Consider the following 20429-nt stretch of genomic DNA (forward strand, 5'->3'; position numbering starts at 1 on the left):
ACTCGGTCAGTCATGTGATGCTTAAGGCAAACACTCGAAACTTCAGCTTTAAAACACGTAAATTATCCCGTTGCTGTAACCAAACCTGCGGCTGGTTTTAATTGTCAGTTCAAATTATATTATTGACAGGACGATTTGTCATACACAATTTTACGAGCAATTTTAACCCGTGCATTTTTAGAAGGTAGAGAGAATTTTTATCTTACTGTAGAGACTAAACTTAAATGAGGGAAGGTGTTATCGAATAAGGCGACGCCATTTTAACACTGTGAGGCACAGAGGAGCTGGGAGGTATATTTCTAATTTCGACGGTTTTGGTTTTGAAAAAACCCCGGCCTTCTTTAATATACTGATGTAATTTATGCACCAATTTCACTCATGAATTAGTGATTAACACACTTTCCTCCTATGGCTACGTTATGAGAGCAACGAGAATAATTTTATGTAGAACCTCGTTTTATCTCGTTGGTCCAGTCCAATGGTTCAACAAGTTCTGTATGAACAACTGATCAAAATAATATTATCTTCTAATCATGGACCACTCTTTTCTTCCCTTATATACAAATATAATTTATGGTGCATTTTATTTTCATTTTTGTTTGTTCTCAGCGTTTTGCTTTGAAATGGAAATCACGAAATTGAACCAGCTGTCAAGTTTCCAGTCTTCATTCGGTATTAATCAATACCATTTGAATATGTCAATAGGAAACCTTTCTCTTTCTTCATTAACGAGGAAGTTTCTTGTTTTATTTAACACTGAATCTCCAAGCTAAAACTCTTCTATTGCGTGGTTTTAAGAAATTTTTCAGAATTAATAGCTTGCTCTTAGTTCCTGAGCAAAACGCTTTACTTGAACTTGCGATTGATTTTCGAGGCGGCAACCTTCGAGGTTTGTTTGCATGCGACGAATTACTTCCTAATTGCGAATTGTCAATACATGACGGAGGTTACCGAAATTGTTCAATTTTCTTTAAATAGTATTGAGTATAAGGAGTCCAAACAACGCGAAATGGTAGCTGGTTAATTTGAAAGCTACTACGGGATATTTTTGGAGGGGTGATTTGGAAAGAAAGCTTTTGAGCACAAAACTAATGAAACACCGCCCGCGACTTTTTTTGAAGTTGGTACAAAAAGTTGATCGCTCTTATTGAATCTTTAAAATGCCATTAAAGGCGGAGTACCTCTCTTTTATTGTCAGTTAAAATCGAATCGCGATTCTCGCAGTTTCATTTTAAAGCAAAAAGTCAGTCAAACGCGTTGTGAATTGCCCGGCATCATCAGAAAGTTGTTTACATCTTGCTCACGTCAGTCGTACTGTCGACCATAAAAATTAGTTCCTCTCATCTTAAAGGGCGGTTTTTTGCGCCCTTAAGCTGACAACTAAAACAAACCTTTTATATGCGACGTCGTAAATAGAGGTTTTTAATGAAAGTTGTGGGAAGCGCATCTAATCTGTAAACAGTGTGCTCGAGAAGCCAATGTCACCGCCTTTGATGAATGGCCAGAAGGAGATTCTCCCACGAAACGCAAATGGCGAATTGTTTGCCCTCTGGGCTAGTGAAGACTAAAGGAAAGAATTCCAGTATATTTTTTGGTAGGTTATCAATTGTATGATTCGTTTTCATTGTGGTTAACTTCGTCGATAAACTCTTATACCTTTTTGATGTGTGGTTTAAAAATTGGATCAACGAATCTTCATTCAAAATGATCCTGAGTTTGTGAAGCACACCCAGGAGGGACAGAAATGGGATTTTTTTATTTACTTTTCCCACAGAAAATTTGTTGGTCTGTGCCTCGTATTGATGGAGACAAAATGATCTGGTTGAAAATGAAAAGAAAAGAAAAAAGATGCTGAGGCCAAATTAAATTTCACACCAAATCAATCAAGCCAAAACACAAATTTGTAAATTTAAATATGACATATGCAAAACTGGGTTTAATAAATGAAAGCAGAAACAGATCCGACCTTAAAGATTTAAAAGATACTTCCGTGTTTTTCTCTGAAAAATATTGGAACTGTACCAAATTTCTTGAAATTTTGGCAAATATGATTTGGTAAAGCTTTGTGTGGTCATTTTTCGCAAAATCATTTCGTTTTGTCGAAAGCATTGACTCAGAGAGAAGGCAGCACAGATTAATTTAACGTCGATTATTGTGTGGCTCATAAATATGGCTTGAATCCAACAAAAATATATTGTGAACTGGCATTAGCTAATTTACCAAATTATTTTGTTCTAAAGGAAATTGAAAATTGATAGAGTTGAAAAAAAAAAAATCAACGTGCTTTTAAACCAATCAGAACCCTGGAATTCCCAGCAATGGAGAAAACAGCACGTGCTTAGCTGAACAGCTCTTAACACAAAATGAAATGTCTAACAAACGTTTTTATCTCATATTTTGCTTCAGGAGGTTCCTTTTGCACGAATAAAATTCTAGGAAAATTTACAAGCGTAAAAACTATATAATACGAAGACATATCACTGAGCTCTTTCCATCCAACGAAGGAATGAATCAAGTTATATTATTTACCAATGTTTGTTTGTTTTTTTTTTCTTCGTTTTCTCTGTTTTCTGTTCATCTTCGTAAATTTTGGGAAATCTAAGCTTATTTCTACGTTGTAAGTTACTATTTTGTAGTGTGCTGAAATTACCTTTAGAAAGAAAATTTGGATTTAAGTTCCTACGTGCTGAAGAAAGCTGGTTTGTAAAGTAGGGCACTTTCGAGCAAGCTTTCGAAAGCCGAATTTCATTTTGAAGTTTCCCAAAATATTGCGAGAAATTGAGGAAGTTTGTTCAAATTTGGAAAAGTATTTTCTCGAACCTTTATCTCGTCTTTTTCCGGTCTTAACCTCGAGACAATGAAGGCGGTTGCACGAACTCCTTAAAAGCGATCTTAAAGAAACACGCTTAGTTGTTTACCTACAGATATCTACATTTCTAAGAAAAAAGAAAACAGCTCTATTTCGCTCGTGTCAAAAAGATCAGTCAACAGCTCTGGGTCAACAAGGGCAAATCTGTAACACGAGTGGTACATATACCTGTATGCAATCTTAATAAGCGGAATACGTAGCAAGCTGAAGTTACTGTCTCTGAAGTTAAGCCAATATCTGGGGATTAGATTTTATCTCTGGGCTCCGCACAAGTGCCTGTGAAGGTACATTTCTGTCATACTCGTAGTGAAATGCAATAACCGTAACTTCTGCCGGTGAGCTTAATTCAATTACGTTTTCTGTTGTTTAACTGTGCATAGACACGTCTAAAATCAAAAGTTTTCTATTTCCGGGTCCAAGTGCTGAATCGTTCGAAAATGCAATAACAATTTGATGTTAATTTCTGCACGTGTTTTTAACAAATTTCCTTTTCGCAGCTTCAAACACCTTGGCTCCGCTGAAATGTTTCATTTTGCTCCTGGTCATCCTGTAGTGAAGACAGAGAAAACGTGACAAGAAGTGGGCGAAATCTGACATTGCAAAATTAAGCTGTCAAGGCAAGTTTTTATGGTTGTTTCATGTCAATTTCAACGTAACTTTTTCCGCGTCGTCGACAGAGAAATGATTTTGTAAATTTGGTTTCTTCTGGTTTTTGTGGGCTTCTTAGAGCGTTGAAGAGGTTTTCTTTTCTAAGAATCACGCAAGCCTTGTTTTCCATCTCGGTCAACTTGGGTTTAAGACAGATACGAGAATCTGATCGGGTGACTGAAAGCATTTAACATGACGCAGGGCCGGTTTGACAGAATTTTTCTTACCTATTAAAATGGCTGATACGCTTGTTTGAAAATTGTTCGCTAGCTAAAAAGGCAATCGATTTTACAATATCAGCAACTAAGAATTTTTCCGTTCTGTAAAGTGATGAGATCAGATTTAACTGTAAGGCGACAAAGAGCCACTTTACTCAAATGTCTTGCCGTTCAGCATAAGAAAACGGATACCGAAAGTATAGCGAGGTCACACTTCTAACGTCCTAAAATCACGTGTGGAAATGATGTGTATGTAAAGTTATGCTTCCCGTGCCTGACCTGCGGGTCTCGATATCTCAACCAACAAGTCCAATATCGGCGACCGCAGGTGTAGCGCCGAACCGCAAAGTTTTACTAGCACGTAGAAGAGTTTGCTGTTTACCAAAGTTTAGTTTCTTCAGTGGAAAACTTTCGTGGATTTCGGGATCTGAAACTAAGTAAGTTCTCTCAGACCAAATTTCAATATTGAAAGAGTTGTTTTCTAGGGCATGTGCGAATGTTCGGTGTTTTTTCAGTTGACTTTCAACTGAAATCTTCAAGTGTTATACTCCGGTGAAGTCACGTTACGAAAATAACAAAATTGGGACGAAAGAAAAGAATTATCTCAACTAGCTTTGTTCCCTTTTATTGCCCTATCATATTGAAATAACTTCGTTGCCACAAAAAACAAGCCAAATTTGTGTCCGATCTTCCTCAAAATAACTCCTATCGACTCGTTAAATTTAAATGATTCTCGGAAAAGTGTCACTTTCCGGCATATGCAAATTATTTTAGGTTGTTTTTTAGTAGCTAAATGGATTTTCTAATCTCCAGATCTGGCAAAGTCTTAATACGCTTGGAATATTGATGTCTGTGTTTACAACCTACTAAAATGTTTATTATATATCATCCCTGCTGAGTTTATCGGTAAACAGGATTTGGGACAAGAACAAATCAAATAAACAAGTAGTTATCTGAAGCCAAATTTCGTTTCTTCAACTTATCATGAAATTTCGATTTCAAGTGTTGAAATCACACGATGTTTTAATTCGAGTGCAATTCTCGGTTATAGTATTTCTTTGGTAAATTCATAGACGAAAGCGGAACTTGAACACCTGAAATCTTAGATGCAATGCAAAATTATTCCGCTTTTTGTCCGAGTTGTGATTAATTTTCATCAATAAATTAAAATATGAAAGGCCGTAACAGCTACGTACTGTAGTCACCTATATTAGCCGCGACATGTTCGACACGAGAAATACGAGGGGTTGCTTTCAAGATCTATGAAGTAAACCTTTTTGCCCTTGAAAACTTTTACTCACAAACTTTTCAGTTAAGTTCTTTGCTAATTTTGCGTCATTTTCAAAACGATTTTTTACTACGATGCAATTTTCATTTAATCGCGTGCTCATTGATTTTGGTTTGGATTAAAAAAAAATCTATGCTGCGGTAAAAAACGATAAAGTTATCTTTGAAATTGTTAATTGGTTTCAGAGCGAGCTCAGTTGAAACTGTTCCTATCGAATTTCGAAAATTAATGTCATAACTGAAATCCATCGTCTTGTTTGCTGTTACATTACACTGCCATTGAGAAGTTTCACATTCTCTGCGCTCGTAGAAGCCATGTAAACATCGTAGAAAAGCGATCAATCATTACAACAGCAGCTAAACTCGCAAAAATTAATCTACTGGGTAAACAAGTTAGTTACTCATTAAGATTCCGTACAATCTCGGCGGAAATTAGTAAGGTTATTGTTTTCTTTCTGTCTCAGTGATCTTTTTGTTTTGAAATCTTTTATTCTGAACTTTGGTCGCTATCAGATGTAACCCAAAATTTCCATGCGTCGTAAACAAGTTTACTTTGCATCAATGCAAAAGACGAGGAATGCGCTGATTTCTCTACAAATCACCTCTCTCAAAGAGCTATCAAATGCCTTTTTAGACCGGCAACTTTCTCGTGTTCCCTGGATATTGCAATCTTGAACATTATTTACAAACGAAAGCGTTACAGATGATGTTGTGTTGACAGAATTTAACTTGAGGTTACATTGGACAAACAAGCTCTCTTCGGAAAGACCTTATTTACAATTCATGATGTGTACTTCAGGTAAAACCCCCAGTTAAAGATTGAAGGTGGTAAGATTATTATAGCTCTCTTGATTGCATTTTTCGTCTTAGCGCGTTGAAAACTTTCAGTGATAACCCAAACAGCTCGAAAGGAGAATTCATTGCTCTCAAATTAAATGTCAGGCATTACATTTGGCAGACAAAAACTAAATCTCTGTGACCTTAAACTTCAAAGAGGCGGATAAGCTTTTGAATTTTCAGCGCACGAAATAAGGTCAAGGCTGAGGAGCAATCCCAAATACAGACGATCGGTTATCGATAACATCCCAGTCGACAGTAGTGAAATTTAGCGCTTTCGCAAGGTACTCCTGCTTTAATTATTTGGCATGTTTTGATTTATGCCGTGTGGCTTAAGTCTTTAGCTGAATGGTAATCAGCATTTAAAGCTCTCATACTTGCTGCTGATCGATGTAAGTTAACCTTTTTTACCTACTTAACGCCAGTGATGGTTTTAATTGATCTACTGATCACAGAAGGGTCAGCAGCCTGGGTTAGTAGCTAGAATAGAATTTAAGACATCAAATCGATTTTAGGACCTAAATTTTCATGCCCAAGTTTCCGGCATTTGAAATCTCTTAAAGCTTGTTTTGGCTTGCTATTACTTAACATTATATAGTCGCCCCAACCACATTTCAACCACATTTCGGATTCTTTAAAGTAAAATCTTTTCCCGTCCATTGTCTCAGAAATAACTTCGACCTTGATTAACTTAAGCAAGTTATTTTGTTATTTTAATACTCACGTACTTTTCGACACCTTCCAGAGACAGCGTAATTGTGAAGATCTAGCTGTCTAATGATGTTTGTTTTCTTCTCTTTTTAGGTGATTTTGTCTTCAGCGTCCAAATAAAACAGAGCTGATTTGCGTTTCAATGAAACGCCGACCAGTTTGGACGAGCAGCAACAAAAATATGAACTAAACAGAAACAAGACCTCTTTGCTCGAATTTAGTCGTGTTACATACTGCTATGCTTCCAAACTTCAACGGGTTTCCTTCTCGTCGATGTGTCAACAAAAACATCTTTACATGGCTCGTTAACATTACTTTGTTTCTTCTGTCGTTATCAAGCGTGGCTGCTCCTTCTAACAACCTGACTCATCACGATGGATCAAGTGAGCGAACGCATCGCGTTAGGGCTACATTTCCACCGCCAGAAATCGAACCAGATATAGTCATTGGAGGTCTTTTCCCAATCCATGCAAGAAACGTCAGCAAAAATGGTCCTCCTAAATGTGGCACTCTCAACATAGAACGGGGATTTCACCGTTTGGAAGCTATGATCTTTGCTGTAGATCAAATCAATCGAAACCCCAATCTTCTTCCAAACATAACTCTCAGTATGTCTGCCTATGACACTTGCGATTGGTACACAAAGGCGCTAGAAGAATCGCTCGAGTTTGTCATGGAGTCGCAATCTAAGACCATTTGTGAAGCAGGGAATACGCGTGCTTCGCCGGCGTCAAAGAAAAACAAAATATTAGCTGGGGTTGTCGGTGCGGCATCAAGCTCCGTTTCTATTCAAGTTGCGAACCTTTTGCGGCTTTTCAAACTGCCTCAGATAAGCTACGCATCAACCACGCCTGACCTCAGTGACAAAACAAAATACGACTTTTTCATGCGAACTGTTCCCCCTGATAATTACCAAGCCCGGGCAATGGTCGATGTTGTCCGGGGATTGAAGTGGACTTCCGTATTCACAGTCCACTCCGAGGGGATTTATGGTGAACGAGGAATCCGAGAGTTTTCGAACGGAGCAAAAGCCGCAAATATTTGCATCGCGGGTTCGTATAAGATCGAAGGCTCCAACAACGAGATGCAAATAAAAGACATCATAACAGATTTTGGAAGACATGAGCAAGTCCGTGGAGTGATTTTGTTTTGTACCGATACAGACGCAAGAAGGCTTCTCAGAGAGGTGAAGAGGCAGAACAGGGCCCAGCACTTCATATGGGTGGCAAGCGACTACTGGGGAACAAGAAAGAAGACCATCAAAGGCCTAGAAAAATATGCAGAAGGCGCCATAACTATTAGTCTGACGGAAGCCCATGATCCAAAGTTCAAAAAGTACTTTACTTCTCTTAAACCAGGCACAAACAGGACCAAGGTGAATCCCTGGTTTGATGAGTTTTGGGAGATGAAGTTTGGCTGCAGACTACAAAACAATGAAAGTTCCTGTTCTAAAAACTATTCCCTGGCAGCAAGCGATGTGCGTATCGATGATAAAGTGCCTTTTCTCATTGACGCCGTGTACGCTTTTGCATATGGTTTGGACAAGATGTACAAACGCATGTGTGAAGCACAGAACGGTCTTTGCCAAAGAATGTTAAAAGAATTCGAACGCAAAAACCTGCGCGATGAGCTTTTTAACTTGACTTTTACTGGAGTGACAGGCGCCGTAAGTTTTGATAAGAACGGCAATGGTCCCGGGCGATACGACATTTATCGCCTGGAACGCAGTCGATACAGAAAAGTTGCGTCCTGGAATGGGAAGCTGTACAACGCAACGAGGCTTTTTCAAGGAGGCAAAAATGGTACGATTCCTTTGTCAGATTGCAGTTCACCGTGCGAGGCTGGGTATCGAAAAATTTTTGACAAGGAGGGATCTTGTTGCTGGAACTGCGAACGCTGTGCGGAGGATTATTATGTAGAAGGTAATCACCACGTGATTGGTCTGTGTTTGTTTATATTTTTGTCTATTTGTATGTCTGTTTGCCTGTCTGATGGTTTTTAGGTCTGTCGGTCTGATGGTCTTCAGGTCTGTCTGTATGTCTGTCTGATAGTCTGTGTGTTTGTCCGTGTGATGGTCCGTGTATCTGATGGTCTTTAGGTCTGTCTATCTGTCTGATCGTCTGTGTCTGTCCGTCTGATGGTCCGTGTGTCTGATGGTCTAGGTCTGTCTGTATGTCTGTATGATAGTCTGTGTGTCTGTCGGTCTGATGTGTGTGTGTCCGATGGTCTTTAGGTCTGTCTGTATGTCTGTCTGATAGTCTGTGTGTCTGTCCGTCTGATGGTCTTTCTGATAGTCTTTAGGTCTGTGTCTGACTGTGTGTCTGTCTGATGGTCTCTCTGTGTGTCTTATGATCTGTCTGACAATCTACCTGTGTGCTAGTTTTATTGCCAACCTGTATGATGGTCTGACTGTGTGTCTGACTGTGTGTCTGCCCAACTGTCTATCTGTCTGATGATCTGTCTGTCGGCCTGATTGTATGTCTGTTTTTATGCATGTTTGTTTTTTTGTCATTTGTCTGACAGCCTGTCTTTTAATCGTTCGTCTGTCTGTCTGTCTTTCCGTCAGTTTAGGTGTCTTTTACATTATGCTTTATTTTTGAATTAAAATCGTTATTTGAGCTTACAATACATTTGTAAGCTCAATGTGGCTGTATTTGTAGGGCATGAGACATATCTATAAGCTCAAAATAAATGAGCTTTACCATTTGGTGATTTAACCGAACATTGTTAAAACAAGGCTCTGGAGAATGAGGGTCGTATCGCTATAAAACGCCCTCACATGAAATTATTAGGATTTGAAACAAATGATTCAGGAAACCGTTGTTTACTTGATTTTATACTTTTTCTTGTTTCCTTGATGGTATTCTATCTCAACTTGTCTTTCCATTTTGCCTACCTGCAAAGTAAGGTCCTCACCAAAATGGCCCTTGGACTGGGTTTGCTTGGTGAGCGGGGAAATTCCAAATAGGTTATTTCAGATCGGAGACCGAGATTTTATCGCAGTGATCGGGTTGAATATTCAAATACAGGAAATTTGTTTTTAGCCTGGTTACCGAGAAAAGCCCGAGATCTCTGTCGCTCGCTCAGTCCATATTCACGTTTTAAAACATCGATATTTTTACGACGAAAATAGAGAGACGAGGCTATATTATGAGAGGGGAGATATTTGAATCTGACCCGATCTTGTTAATCATGGTCCTATTACTCAGGCATACGTTGCTTTCAATCCGCAGATGAGACAAGTTGTAAACTGTGCCAAAAAGGACAACGGCCTAATGCCAAGAGGAACGGCTGTGAACCACTGCCTCGACGTAACATTGCCGGAAGCTGGATAGTTATGGTCATGTTATTTTCTGGCATCGGCATCATGTGCACAATATTTGTTGGGACCCTATTCCTCATCAACAACGACACCCCTCTGGTGAAAGCCTCCGGAAGGGAACTGTCATGCACACTACTCTTCGGCTTGTTGTCTTGTTATACATTTTCGTTTTTCATGTTGGCCGAGCCTTCGCCCTCCATTTGCGCCATCCAGCGGTTTGGCCTGGGATTCTCGTTTTGTGTATGTTATGCTTCCATTCTCATCCGAACCAATCGAATCGCAAGAATTTTCGAGAGGAGCAATCGATCCACGAAACCTCCTCTCTTCATCAATCCAGCGTCACAGATTGCAATACTGACAGTTTTTGTCAGTATCGACATTGTGTTCTCAGTCATTGGTCTAGTAAAATGGCCTCCAGAAACAATCCTTGCCTACCCAACAAATAAAGACGTTTTACTGATATGCAACATTGAAGATTACGATTTGGTTTTCGCACTGACGTACAACGTCTTGATTATCATTCTTTGTACATTCTACGCCTTTAGAACGCGTAAAACGCCAGCGAACTTCAACGAAGCCAGATACATCGGATTTGCCATGTACACAACTTGCATCATTTGGGTGGCGTTTCTTCCCGTACAAATAGGCGTGAACAAAGACTACGCTACCATAACACTTGCAATTAATACGACTTTGAACGCCACAACTCTGTTACTGTGTATTTTTGGACCCAAGGTCTACATCCTCGTATTTAGGCCTACGAGGAACCTTCGAAGTAGGTCCTTAAATAGTTGGCGCGCACACGACGCTGAAAATGTCCCCAATACACAAGGTAGGCCTCTGGTTCAATTTATTTTTATGAGGTATCATTCGAGTCTGTAACTGCTTCGTTTGAATCAATGCTTATGGTGTGATACTAATGTCCCAGATCACACATCACTAAAAAGTTTGGCACTTTTCACTAGCTCACTAAAGCTGCAACAGCCTGCAGAACAAGCGTCTTTCGCTGTTTTTGTTTTCTGTTTTATAATATACTCTATTCCAGGTATTTGGTCAGTTAAACGGAGCGATACTTACTGTAGCGCCTGAGAGATAAAACGAGAGAGGTTGACATGGACAGAGGTCAAACCCAGACCCCTCGAGAGAGGTCTGGGTCGGGTCGCGAAATAAAAACCTCCCGCGCTTCTCCACTCCTCTGCGAGGATCGTGCCGTTTACCAACGCACTTTGTTTTTTTATCTAAACAGGCTAGTTTTTATATTATTTTTGTTGTTGTTGTTGTCTTTGTTCGATTGTCTTGTAGCTTTTTTTCAGGAGACTGTAGGTACACGCAAGACGAGCGCGAGGGCTGCACGAGGAATAGCGCGGGAAAATGAAGCGCGTGACTATTCCGCGCGACTTCTTCACGCTCTATTTGCGTTTACTCGTCCGATAATCGCGAAAAAGTGACGCCCGGTCTGTTGGCTAAAACTGTTTAAGCAACAATTCTTGCACAACTGGGTTCATTCTTCGTTCTTTCCTCTGCTCTAAGCATCATTTGCCAGTTTCCTTAAATTTCTCTAGCTTTGAAATTACATTTAGACTTTTCCGCTGTGGCGTTGAAATTTTCGCACAAATAATTGAATTCTTATTTCAAACTGAGCCTACTAAACTAACAATAATGCATTCTTTATGTCGTACTAACCCACTCCTAGTAAAGCTTAATCATATTGAATGACTGTGAATGTATGAAAATCATATACGTTTTTTTATTCATCACTTTACGAGTTTATTTAGAACCAAAATAGTGACCGGCTCCCAATTGGCTTGTTAACTCAGTTGGTAGAGCACTGCACTGGCATTGCCGAGGTCATGTGTTCAAATCCCGCAGAGACCTGAGTGTAGTCCTGAGATGGACTGATGTCGGTAAAAGTGATTGACATTTTGAAAACCTGACCGGAAGTCATCATCATCTTCTTGATTTAAATGATGACTTCCGCTCAAGTTGTTGAAACGTCAATCACTATGACCGACAACAGTTCTTTTCAGGACTACACTCACCCGGACGATCAGGCTACACTATATTACCCTCGAGATCAGACCATTTACTGTGACAAAACTATGTGTAATTGACGTTTAAATGAAATAAATGTGATTACATAATTTTCTTTGCTTGTTGCTGTTGCAGTTGTCTTGTGGCTTTAACCTTTAACCTTCTAGTACTGTTTCTTTCTTGAATTCGCGGTTTATGTGGTACTAACAACTAATCACTATGCGATTCGCTATGTGGTTCGTCCAGAAAACTCCCGCCGTTCCCTCAAGCAATCACAGCTTGGTCACTTGCGATTTCCCGCGCCTCAAGTAGTTTCCGTGTTTTATCGTGAGTTCTCATTGGCTGATCGTGATATATTTTTTCCTCTGATTGGCTGTTTTGATTACTGTGGTTTGGTTGTACGACTCTCAGTGGAAAAACGCTCTCACTAAAGAGTTCTGTGCGACTTAGTTGATAGGTCATCTAGTTGTGATATTTCAGAGTATCCGGTTCGAGTCCTCGTGTAACTCTCACGCCCGCGAGAAACGAACAAAATCTCTCTTTATTCAAATTAACCACCTTTAACGTGAACCTATCAAACTTACTGTTTTTTATTCTTTTGATATCAGGTCGCTTACAGTCCGACAACCAAGTCACCGACCCAAGCGTCAAGAGTGCTGTAACTGAGTTAGGAATCGATAATCTTACTATACCAAATGAGTTTGCGCAAGGCGAGGCCGCGTTGTGAGGAAATATCGCGGGCTCCGTCTCCGTATCAGTCTAAAGTCCCACAGTTTCTTGGGTAAGTTAAGTGGGGAAACTGTAAATCGACAGTGAATCTTTCACTCTAAACGCAACTCAAATACGCAAATAGAAGCTATAACTTCTTAGTTTCCGTCGTGAAGTCAAGAAATCTTTCCACAAGATTTTTGGAAAGCCCTGGCTCAACTTGAAGGAAAGTTAAGTCCACGTTTGCGCGAACGGCAAACTTCAAAAATTGATCACTTTCTTCTTGTTGTCAGAGGAAACGAAAGCGAAGTCCAAGACAATTTTTTTTTTCATTCCCATTTGCTTTAAGAATAGTTATAATTATAAAAGTAGATAGAAAACTTAGAATAAATTATTTTTATAAGCCAATCAAGAATTTTGCCGACAACATAACATCAAGGACGGCAAGCGCAAGAAAGCGCGCGAAAATCTGCGCGACCAATCATGGTTGATCTTTATTACCACTTCATTTGGTTGTAAAAGGGCGTCAACTTTTTTTCAGCCAATCACGGACAGGTGGATTCTTTTCCTTTGAAAAAGTAACTTTTTGATTAATTTTATTTAAAATTAACAACAAAATTTAAAATAATTGAGAAAAATCTTAGTTTAGTAATGTACAAAATCGAATGAAATTGTTTTCTAAGAGAGTTTATAGATATCATTAGCCTACGAGAAAGTCCTCGTTACTCGTGCTTCGGTACATGCATTTCTTCGCCCGCCGGAAAGTATGAAGCCTGGAGCATAAGTGCCAGACTCCTCGCAAACCTCTCCCCGACTCTTCTCAATCTTCCCGTGAGCGGAGAAAAGCGTGCCTTACTACGCTTAAAATGAGGAGCTACTCGCAGGCTAAGATATCTGAAGTTTTATTGTTATCTCAAAGATAAATTTAATATTTTATTAAGTTATTAACGAGTATACGTAATTGTATTAAAGCAATTTAACTTATTCCGTACGTTGTATAAGATAAGCGCTATGTTCGTGTAAAGTTTTTAGGTGAGGTTGAAGCAATCGCGTTGTATATAGCTTTTTGGAAAACAAGTTACATTGCCTGGGTTAGCTGACGTAGTTTGTAATACAAAAAAAGAGATTTCTTAAATTTAGAAATATTTTTTTTTTAAAAAATTGTTGTAGTACTTTAAGAAGTATTCTGAAATAAGAAAAGGCAAAATAGTTCTTGTTAAAGTGGGCAATTTTTAATTGTGTCGAAAGTGAGCCGGAATTGCATTGGTTTTGCTTTACTACGCTCTGTGATTGGTCCAGAAAACTCGTGCCACTCTCTCAACCAATCAGATTCAAAACCTAAAACCAATCGCACCACGGTCACGCGCGTTTTCCCGCGCTTTATGCAGTTGACTTGTTTTTACTTTGCCTTTTCTTTGGCTCCTTGCGTTAATTTGCCTTGTTCTGATTAGCTTTTGTAATCACTTTAGTTTTTGTTCGACATCGCTCGATTAAAAAGCACTCTAATGTTGAAATCAACAATTCAAATTAATTGCGGGTTTGTTCAGCTGGTTGACAGGATAAAACTCCACGTCTTAAATTTGTCGTATTTTCGTGTGACATTTCTGAAACACTTTCTTTTAAAAGGAACGAATCATTCTTGCCCATGTTAAATTCACCATATGTTTCCAGTCTCAGAATTTTGTGAATTCAACGCTAGGCAACGCTATGTACATACGCATGCATCGCTGCATTCAAAATTACAAAATCTGATTCTTATTTCCCAGTCACTTGAAATAAAATAACATGAAACTTTTTATGATCAGTGATTTGTGGTATCTCATCACAAGTATTCTTACTCCTGGCCAAGTGAGCAGGTTATCATGAGCTGCCATCTTTAAATCTGGCCGCCAAACAAATAACAAGATAATTTGGTTTTATAGACTGAGTTGCTAATGGAAATTGGCCTCCCTAATGAGTTTCTAAGGCTGTCATTTTGAGTGTTAGCCCTTCATCATCTCCCTGACAAGGGGCTAATGTTTGCATGTTAGCTTTAGAAACTGTTTACAGTAGCCTATGTATAATATCAACTCATTTGAGAAAAAAACACATTAATTTGAAATGACCCTTACCAAACCTGCACCACAATTACACCCTTTCTCCAAAATCTAATAAGCCAAATGAGAGCCACATGAAATGATCGTGAAAATATCACCATGCTGAATATTTGGCCAATTCAAATGTATGATGCAGTTGCATTAACTTCAATATCTCTTTTTGCAAAAGGGAGGGTGTTAGCTCCAAAATTGGGGACCTTAAGCAAACCACGACGACAACGGCAACGGCAACGAAGACACGGAAAAACAAAAGATCTAATTGGCAGAACAATAGCTCAGCACCTGCGTTTTAAAACTTTGTACATTTCTTAGTCATCCTACGCAAAACAACAACGTGAATCACCACAATTTGCGTCGTCTGCGAACCGAAACCGCGACGGCAAATTACTTTAATTTCCATTTGGAACTCAACGCTTCTTTTATATGTTACACTGAAGTTGAGGTGTGGCGCCGCATGAGATGGTGAACACATGCAGCTATTTTGAACTTCTAATTAAAAGTAGAAATTTATTTTTTAATCAAAGTCTTCCTTGGCGTTGCCGTCCTGACTGCTTAAGGACCCTAATGTCATTGGAGGGGACCTGCATGGCTGTATACATGATGATGTGTCGAGAAAGTGTGAGGTGAAAGCAAAAATTGCAATCTCATTTCCCTGCTATGCACAAGGCAAGTCCGAACACTTTATTTGTGATAACTAGAAAATAATTCAGACCCACAGTAGAAATATTTTTGACATCTTTTTATCAATGACCAATACTGTAACATACCGCTTTTTCATTACAGCTGGCTAACTTCAGCAGAATTACATGAATTGCAACAAGGAAACTCAAAGAAAATTATCAAAGTGTCAACTGACTATCATTTTATTGTGCCACATTACCAATGTTGAGGGTAACACTCTATTATCAGCTTTTTCACAATCAAGGGCACATGATCTACTTCCATCCAGATGTGTTTTATTTTGGATGTTTTAAAGCCACTCACATACAATATGTCAAAATATTTATGTTTTTATTATATTTACACCTGTTTATTGTCTTTTCCTTGATTTTACATTTTCTTTTATTACTTTCCTTCGTTCCATCCACTTGAAGAAATTCTTCACCACAGTCTTGTTATCATCTTCATAATCATCTCTGTTGTAAACAACCCAATTCCCTCCCTTGACCACAGGCAACCTGGGGAGTGGGGGTAGGGAGTTCCCCACTAACTCAACATATGCCATGTTTGGGTAAGGGGAGTGGGGAGGGTTGGGAATTGTTTGAATTGTCACAAAATTGCCATATCTTTCTTGATAACGTTCCTTCAGTGTTGTGTAGAGTTTTTCTAGTGCCTCTTCGTTCTGTTAAAAAAAATACAATCATGATAAGAACAAGTTAAGAGACCACTAATTGAAGCTTCTGGGTACTTAGAGCCTTTCACTCCCATGAGTGACCAAAGCAGAATTTCTCCTTACAATAACAATACAATATCAAGCAGACAAGTGATGAGAATAAAGAAAAATATCAATTAAGGGATTATTAGTTGATCCAATATCAAATTCTCATAGCTTACATCATAAAAATTGCAAGGTAGACAGTAAGGAGAATTACTAATGAGATCTTAGGAGTGAAAGGGTTAAAGAATGCAAAGTTTCACACTGGGATAGAAACAACCATGAGCCATCTATCAGTGAAATCATAGTCTTTCCTGGAAACACAACACATTGACACAGCCAGTACTCAAATTTTGAGCGCAAGAACCAGAGTCCAGTGCACTATCTGCTTGGCCATTAAATCTTCATTTCAAGCTTAAACCTGTTAACCCTTTTATTCTCATGAATGCCATGACAAGAGTCTCTCCTACAAAATTGATACAATATCAAGCAGACAAGTCACAAGAATAAATAATTCTTTTGTTGGTCACTCTAGGACTAAAACAGTTGGACATCAGAAGAAGGAAGAAGAAACAAAACTCCAGGATTTTAGCACTGAAATATCTGTACTGCTTTACAAAATAAACAAACAGATTGAATATTTTCTTTCTCACCCCAAGCAACATATTTGAAGCCTCTTCTTTACATCTTTGAACATACTCTTCTTCAGTTAGCTCTGGTACAGGTAGAATCACTTTTTTGCTTCTTCTATTGATAATGTGCCTTGTAAGCCTCCTTTGCTCAGATTCTTCCTCAGTAAGAACAAACCCATCCTCAATCATGTCCAGATCAGGTGGTGGACGACGTCTCAGTGACAACATGACAAGCTAAAAACAACATACCAAAAAAAACAACAACTCAATAATAATAAATAATAAGTAATAATAAAACTATTGATTTAGCACTGGTATACTGATGTTCAGAGGTATTCTGTCACATTATAAAGATCTAAAAGAAACAACATGAAAAATTAATTCTATTTTACTTAATGTGGAACCACACTCAAGTCCTATAGTGACAGAATAGTTTGATAAGCTTTTCTTTAAGGCTTTCACCCCCTCACATCCTGACATCAACATCCACACTCTCCTCCATACATTTTCTCTGGTACTGATAGGGAGAATTTTTTTATCAATCAAAGCCTCTTAGGTTGGTGATCATTCCCTTTAATCTCACTCACTCTCACTGAGGAGAATTTAAATGTTGGTCTTGTACAAAGTGCTGCTGTGGAAGACATGATGATCCAATTGGTTGATTCATTGACCCCTGGAGAACCTATGAACTGAACCTGGGTTCAATCATTGCAGGCTAGGGTTATACAACAGGGGTGGGGAGAAAATGGAAACTGAGGTGGGGGAGAAGAGTGGGGTGGGAAATGCGGTAGCCTCGAAAAGTCAAACTTAACCAATCCTAAGAAATGGTTAAAATCGCACCTAATTAAACGCACTACATTTACCCTCACCAGTTCGGCATATTTCTTCAACTGCTGAGCCTTCCAATCTGTAGTTTGAATCCGTTCGTGTTGTACCAGAGCTAACACAAGTTTTTTAATGAAATCCGTGCGTCTTTGAACAAAAGGGTTGTTTCTTATCTTTGATGGCATTTTTCTTCGCACCCTAAAACGCACTGGTATTAAATTCACGCATGGAACCAGAGATCTAAGGAATGTTCCTTCACCAGCTACTCTCAGTAACATGGAAGCCATCTTTATCGTGTGGAAATCGCCTGGCTGCACAGCAATTTCATGACCACGTTTTGTATGCCCAGCGGATTTATTGAAAATAGAATGCGCTGGCTGAGTTTTCGAGTTTTCAAGATGGCGGCCATTAGGGCACGGCCATTGGAGAATCTGCTGAAATTTAAGCCGAAGAATAAGGAAAAGAGAAAGCACATTTATAAAAAACTCATCACTGCACTTGTGCAATATGAAAGGATAGAGACAACGCTAAACAAATGCCATGATCTATCACGAGTTGCTGAAAGAGTAGGTATCCACGCGGTACATAATGTGAATACCAGGGAAATGAAACCTTGTCAATCTCCAGGTTCTCCTCAATTCTCCCATTTTACTGTGATGTGTGTGTGTTTTTCCTCCATGGGGTCTATGAAAGCTCGCTAATCTTGCAATTATTTCTGTCTCTGATCATTCAAACAAAGTATTTCTCAAAGTGTATATCTTTGGCAGACACCCATGTCTTTCACGGTATGTTTAGAGTATGCAAGAGCATGTGGAGGTCTCTTAACCCTTTGACTCCCATGAGTGACCAAGAGAGAATTTCTCCTTACAATTTCAATACAATATCTCTCAGAGAAGCAATGAGAATAAAGAAAAATATCAATTGGGAAATTATCCAAATTACCATAATAAAAATTGTATAGACAGTAAGGAAAATTATTAATGAGATCTTGGGAATGAAGGGTTAACTAAGGAGGTCATTTAACATCTCAGGATCAAAATATTGCAGAGGGCAGCTAGAAAACCAAGAGGAAAAACTGCAACCAAGCAGGCATACGTTTTGAAGTTCAAGTTGGACTTGGTGAATCTAGACTACTAACAGTACATCTTTCTTCAGTAGTCTTTCCCATAAAGTCACAAAAAAATTAGCCCCATTAAAATTCACTATAGCACACCTTGTGGAACTCTTGGCATCAATTTTTTTTGGCTGATTTATATGATTTATGCGACAAACTTCACAGGAAAGGAGAGACTGCTTGTAGTCTATGGTGCATGCAGCCAAATGCACCTCTGGACCCAAGTAGTCTCATTTTTTGTTTTTGCTCATAGTAAATGGGGTATGTGAGTAACTTGTATTCAATTTTAATTTCAGATGATTGATCTTGCTAAAGTGGGAGATGAAGAAACAATTAACAGTTGGATTACAGTATGTGTCTCTAATTTACACTTAACATAGGGCTGTTGGACCTTTAACAGGTTACAGTGTTGCAGAAAAAAAACTTGAAATGGTCTAGAAATGCTGGAAACAAACTGGCAACTAAAAACCATTGCAAGCTTCTCTGTTCATTGATATGGTGTCTGTTTACAGTGCTTTACAAAGTGGTTTTTAATTCTATGTCAATCGCTCTGACAAAGGGCTAACACTCGAAATGTCAGCCTTAAAACTCTTAACAGTGGTCAATTTATGTTTTCAACTCAGTTGATAACACTACAGGTGCTTTAGAAATTTACACCCTTTATTCATTTAGTTTTTAATTCATTGGATGAATCGTATGGATGGATGAATTGTATCGAACACTGTGATGGTCTTTAATGCTGTTTTCCCTTTTTTTTTTAACAGAAGAAAAATTTGATACCAAAGGTGTTTGGGCATCTCTTGCCGCGATACGAAAATCAAGTGAATGGTTACACGCGAGTATACAAAATACCACCACGAAAGAGAGATATGGCCAAGATGGGCATTGTGGAATTTGTTGGAAATGATCTGCCTCCTTTGTTACCATCAGAGGAAGAACTGAGAAAGTTACAACTGAAAAAACTGACAGAGTTGACCCCCAAGGGGATCCCCTCTCAAGGAACCCTTGTGTAAATTAACAACAGGGACCTGTTGGTTTTGATTAATTTCCATGGATCTACTGTTAATGCTATAATAAGCACTTCCCTAAGGAGGGGGGGGAAGGGCTCATGGGGTATCAATTTACAGGGTTTTCAGAATTGGGGGGGGGGGGAGAGTAACTGAAGTGCAGAGGTTATCATGGGGGGGGGGAGCTACTTAATGGGAGTTAGTCCTCATTACATTATTTTTTCAGTCACGCTGCTTTGATGAATACTGTGCATAGTATGCTCTTTCATTTTTTCAGTTGAAAAGCTTGAAATATTAAAAAACCGAATCTGACAAAGCCTCTCAAATACTAGTCTATTTTATTCTGCAAATGAATAACATCAGTTGAGATTTGTCTTGATAAACTGTCTTCTGGACAGCTTGTTTTTCCTTTTTTTGTTTTTGTTTTGTTCACTGTATTCAAAAGTTTTGGTTTATTATGGCTAAAAGAAATCAAGATAATGTTTTGCAAATGATGTATCTTAACCTTATGACCCCAAAGAGTGACCAGCATCTAATCTCTCCCTACAATATCAATGAATGTGAATCCCACATCATGGTCATGAGAATAAAGGAAATGATCACCAACTTAAGAAGCTCTTGATTGTTGGATAAATTCTCCTCGTCAGCACCTTAGAAAATGTATAGAGAACAGTGTGGAGAATATGCATACTGATGTTAGGGTAGAAAACGAATAACATCGTCCCAAAAATACTGCGAAATAGAATACC

The 20429-nt window shown here is 38.8% G+C and overlaps 3 protein-coding genes across 7 annotated transcripts; 2 read left to right on the top strand and 1 right to left on the bottom strand.

Annotated features, from left to right (window-relative positions):
* The first annotated feature begins 1361 nt into the window (after positions 1-1361).
* LOC131783461 (metabotropic glutamate receptor 3) lies at positions 1362-14412 on the top strand. Of its 5 annotated transcripts, none has more exons than XM_066168526.1 (5): positions 2887-3204; positions 3367-3486; positions 6664-8492; positions 9804-10724; positions 12532-14412. In XM_066168526.1, exons 3-5 carry the CDS (start codon positions 6809-6811, stop codon positions 12648-12650), a joined length of 2724 nt encoding a protein of 907 aa, XP_066024623.1. In that variant the 5' UTR covers positions 2887-3204; positions 3367-3486; positions 6664-6808; the 3' UTR covers positions 12651-14412. The 5 variants fall into 5 exon arrangements, with proteins under 5 accessions (XP_058956204.2, XP_066024623.1, XP_066024624.1 ...); XM_066168527.1 differs by having other exon boundaries at positions 2887-3153; XM_059100221.2 differs by lacking the exons at positions 2887-3204; positions 3367-3486 and adding an exon at positions 1362-1594.
* Positions 14413-15383: 971 nt separating this feature from the next.
* On the bottom strand, positions 15384-17861 carry LOC131783463 (uncharacterized). Its single transcript, XM_059100223.2, has 3 exons — positions 17604-17861; positions 16756-16968; positions 15384-16069 (listed from the first exon to the last, which is right to left on the bottom strand). The coding sequence occupies exons 1-3, from the start codon at positions 17844-17846 to the stop codon at positions 15758-15760; spliced, it is 768 nt and encodes a 255-aa protein (XP_058956206.2). The 5' UTR covers positions 17847-17861; the 3' UTR covers positions 15384-15757.
* An 81-nt stretch (positions 17862-17942) lies between these two features.
* On the top strand, positions 17943-19794 carry LOC131783468 (large ribosomal subunit protein bL17). The gene is made up of 3 exons (XM_059100227.2): positions 17943-18125; positions 18970-19023; positions 19438-19794. The coding sequence occupies exons 1-3, from the start codon at positions 17958-17960 to the stop codon at positions 19684-19686; spliced, it is 471 nt and encodes a 156-aa protein (XP_058956210.2). The 5' UTR covers positions 17943-17957; the 3' UTR covers positions 19687-19794.
* The last annotated feature ends 635 nt before the right edge of the window (positions 19795-20429 follow it).

Source organism: Pocillopora verrucosa, chromosome 6 (assembly GCF_036669915.1).
Source record: "Pocillopora verrucosa isolate sample1 chromosome 6, ASM3666991v2, whole genome shotgun sequence".
Lineage (NCBI taxonomy): Eukaryota > Metazoa > Cnidaria > Anthozoa > Scleractinia > Pocilloporidae > Pocillopora > Pocillopora verrucosa.

Bases quoted from the DNA above. Each gene is read 5' to 3' on its own strand.
- LOC131783461 (XM_059100221.2), top strand. From the start codon at position 6,809: ATGCTTCCAAACTTCAACGGGTTTCCTTCTCGTCGATGTGTCAACAAA. The intron at 8,493-9,803 runs GTAATCACCACG...TTCAATCCGCAG, and splicing joins GGAGGATTATTATGTAGAAG to ATGAGACAAGTTGTAAACTG. The intron at 10,725-12,531 runs GTAGGCCTCTGG...TTTTGATATCAG, and splicing joins AAATGTCCCCAATACACAAG to GTCGCTTACAGTCCGACAAC.
- LOC131783463 (XM_059100223.2), bottom strand. From the start codon at position 17,846: ATGGCTTCCATGTTACTGAGAGTAGCTGGTGAAGGAACATTCCTTAGA. The intron at 16,969-17,603 runs GTGAGGGTAAAT...TGTTGTTTTTAG, and splicing joins TGAAGAAATATGCCGAACTG to CTTGTCATGTTGTCACTGAG. The intron at 16,070-16,755 runs GTGAGAAAGAAA...TTTTTTTAACAG, and splicing joins CTTCAAATATGTTGCTTGGG to AACGAAGAGGCACTAGAAAA.
- LOC131783468 (XM_059100227.2), top strand. From the start codon at position 17,958: ATGGCGGCCATTAGGGCACGGCCATTGGAGAATCTGCTGAAATTTAAG. The intron at 18,126-18,969 runs GTAGGTATCCAC...TTTTAATTTCAG, and splicing joins TATCACGAGTTGCTGAAAGA to ATGATTGATCTTGCTAAAGT. The intron at 19,024-19,437 runs GTATGTGTCTCT...TTTTTTTAACAG, and splicing joins CAATTAACAGTTGGATTACA to AAGAAAAATTTGATACCAAA.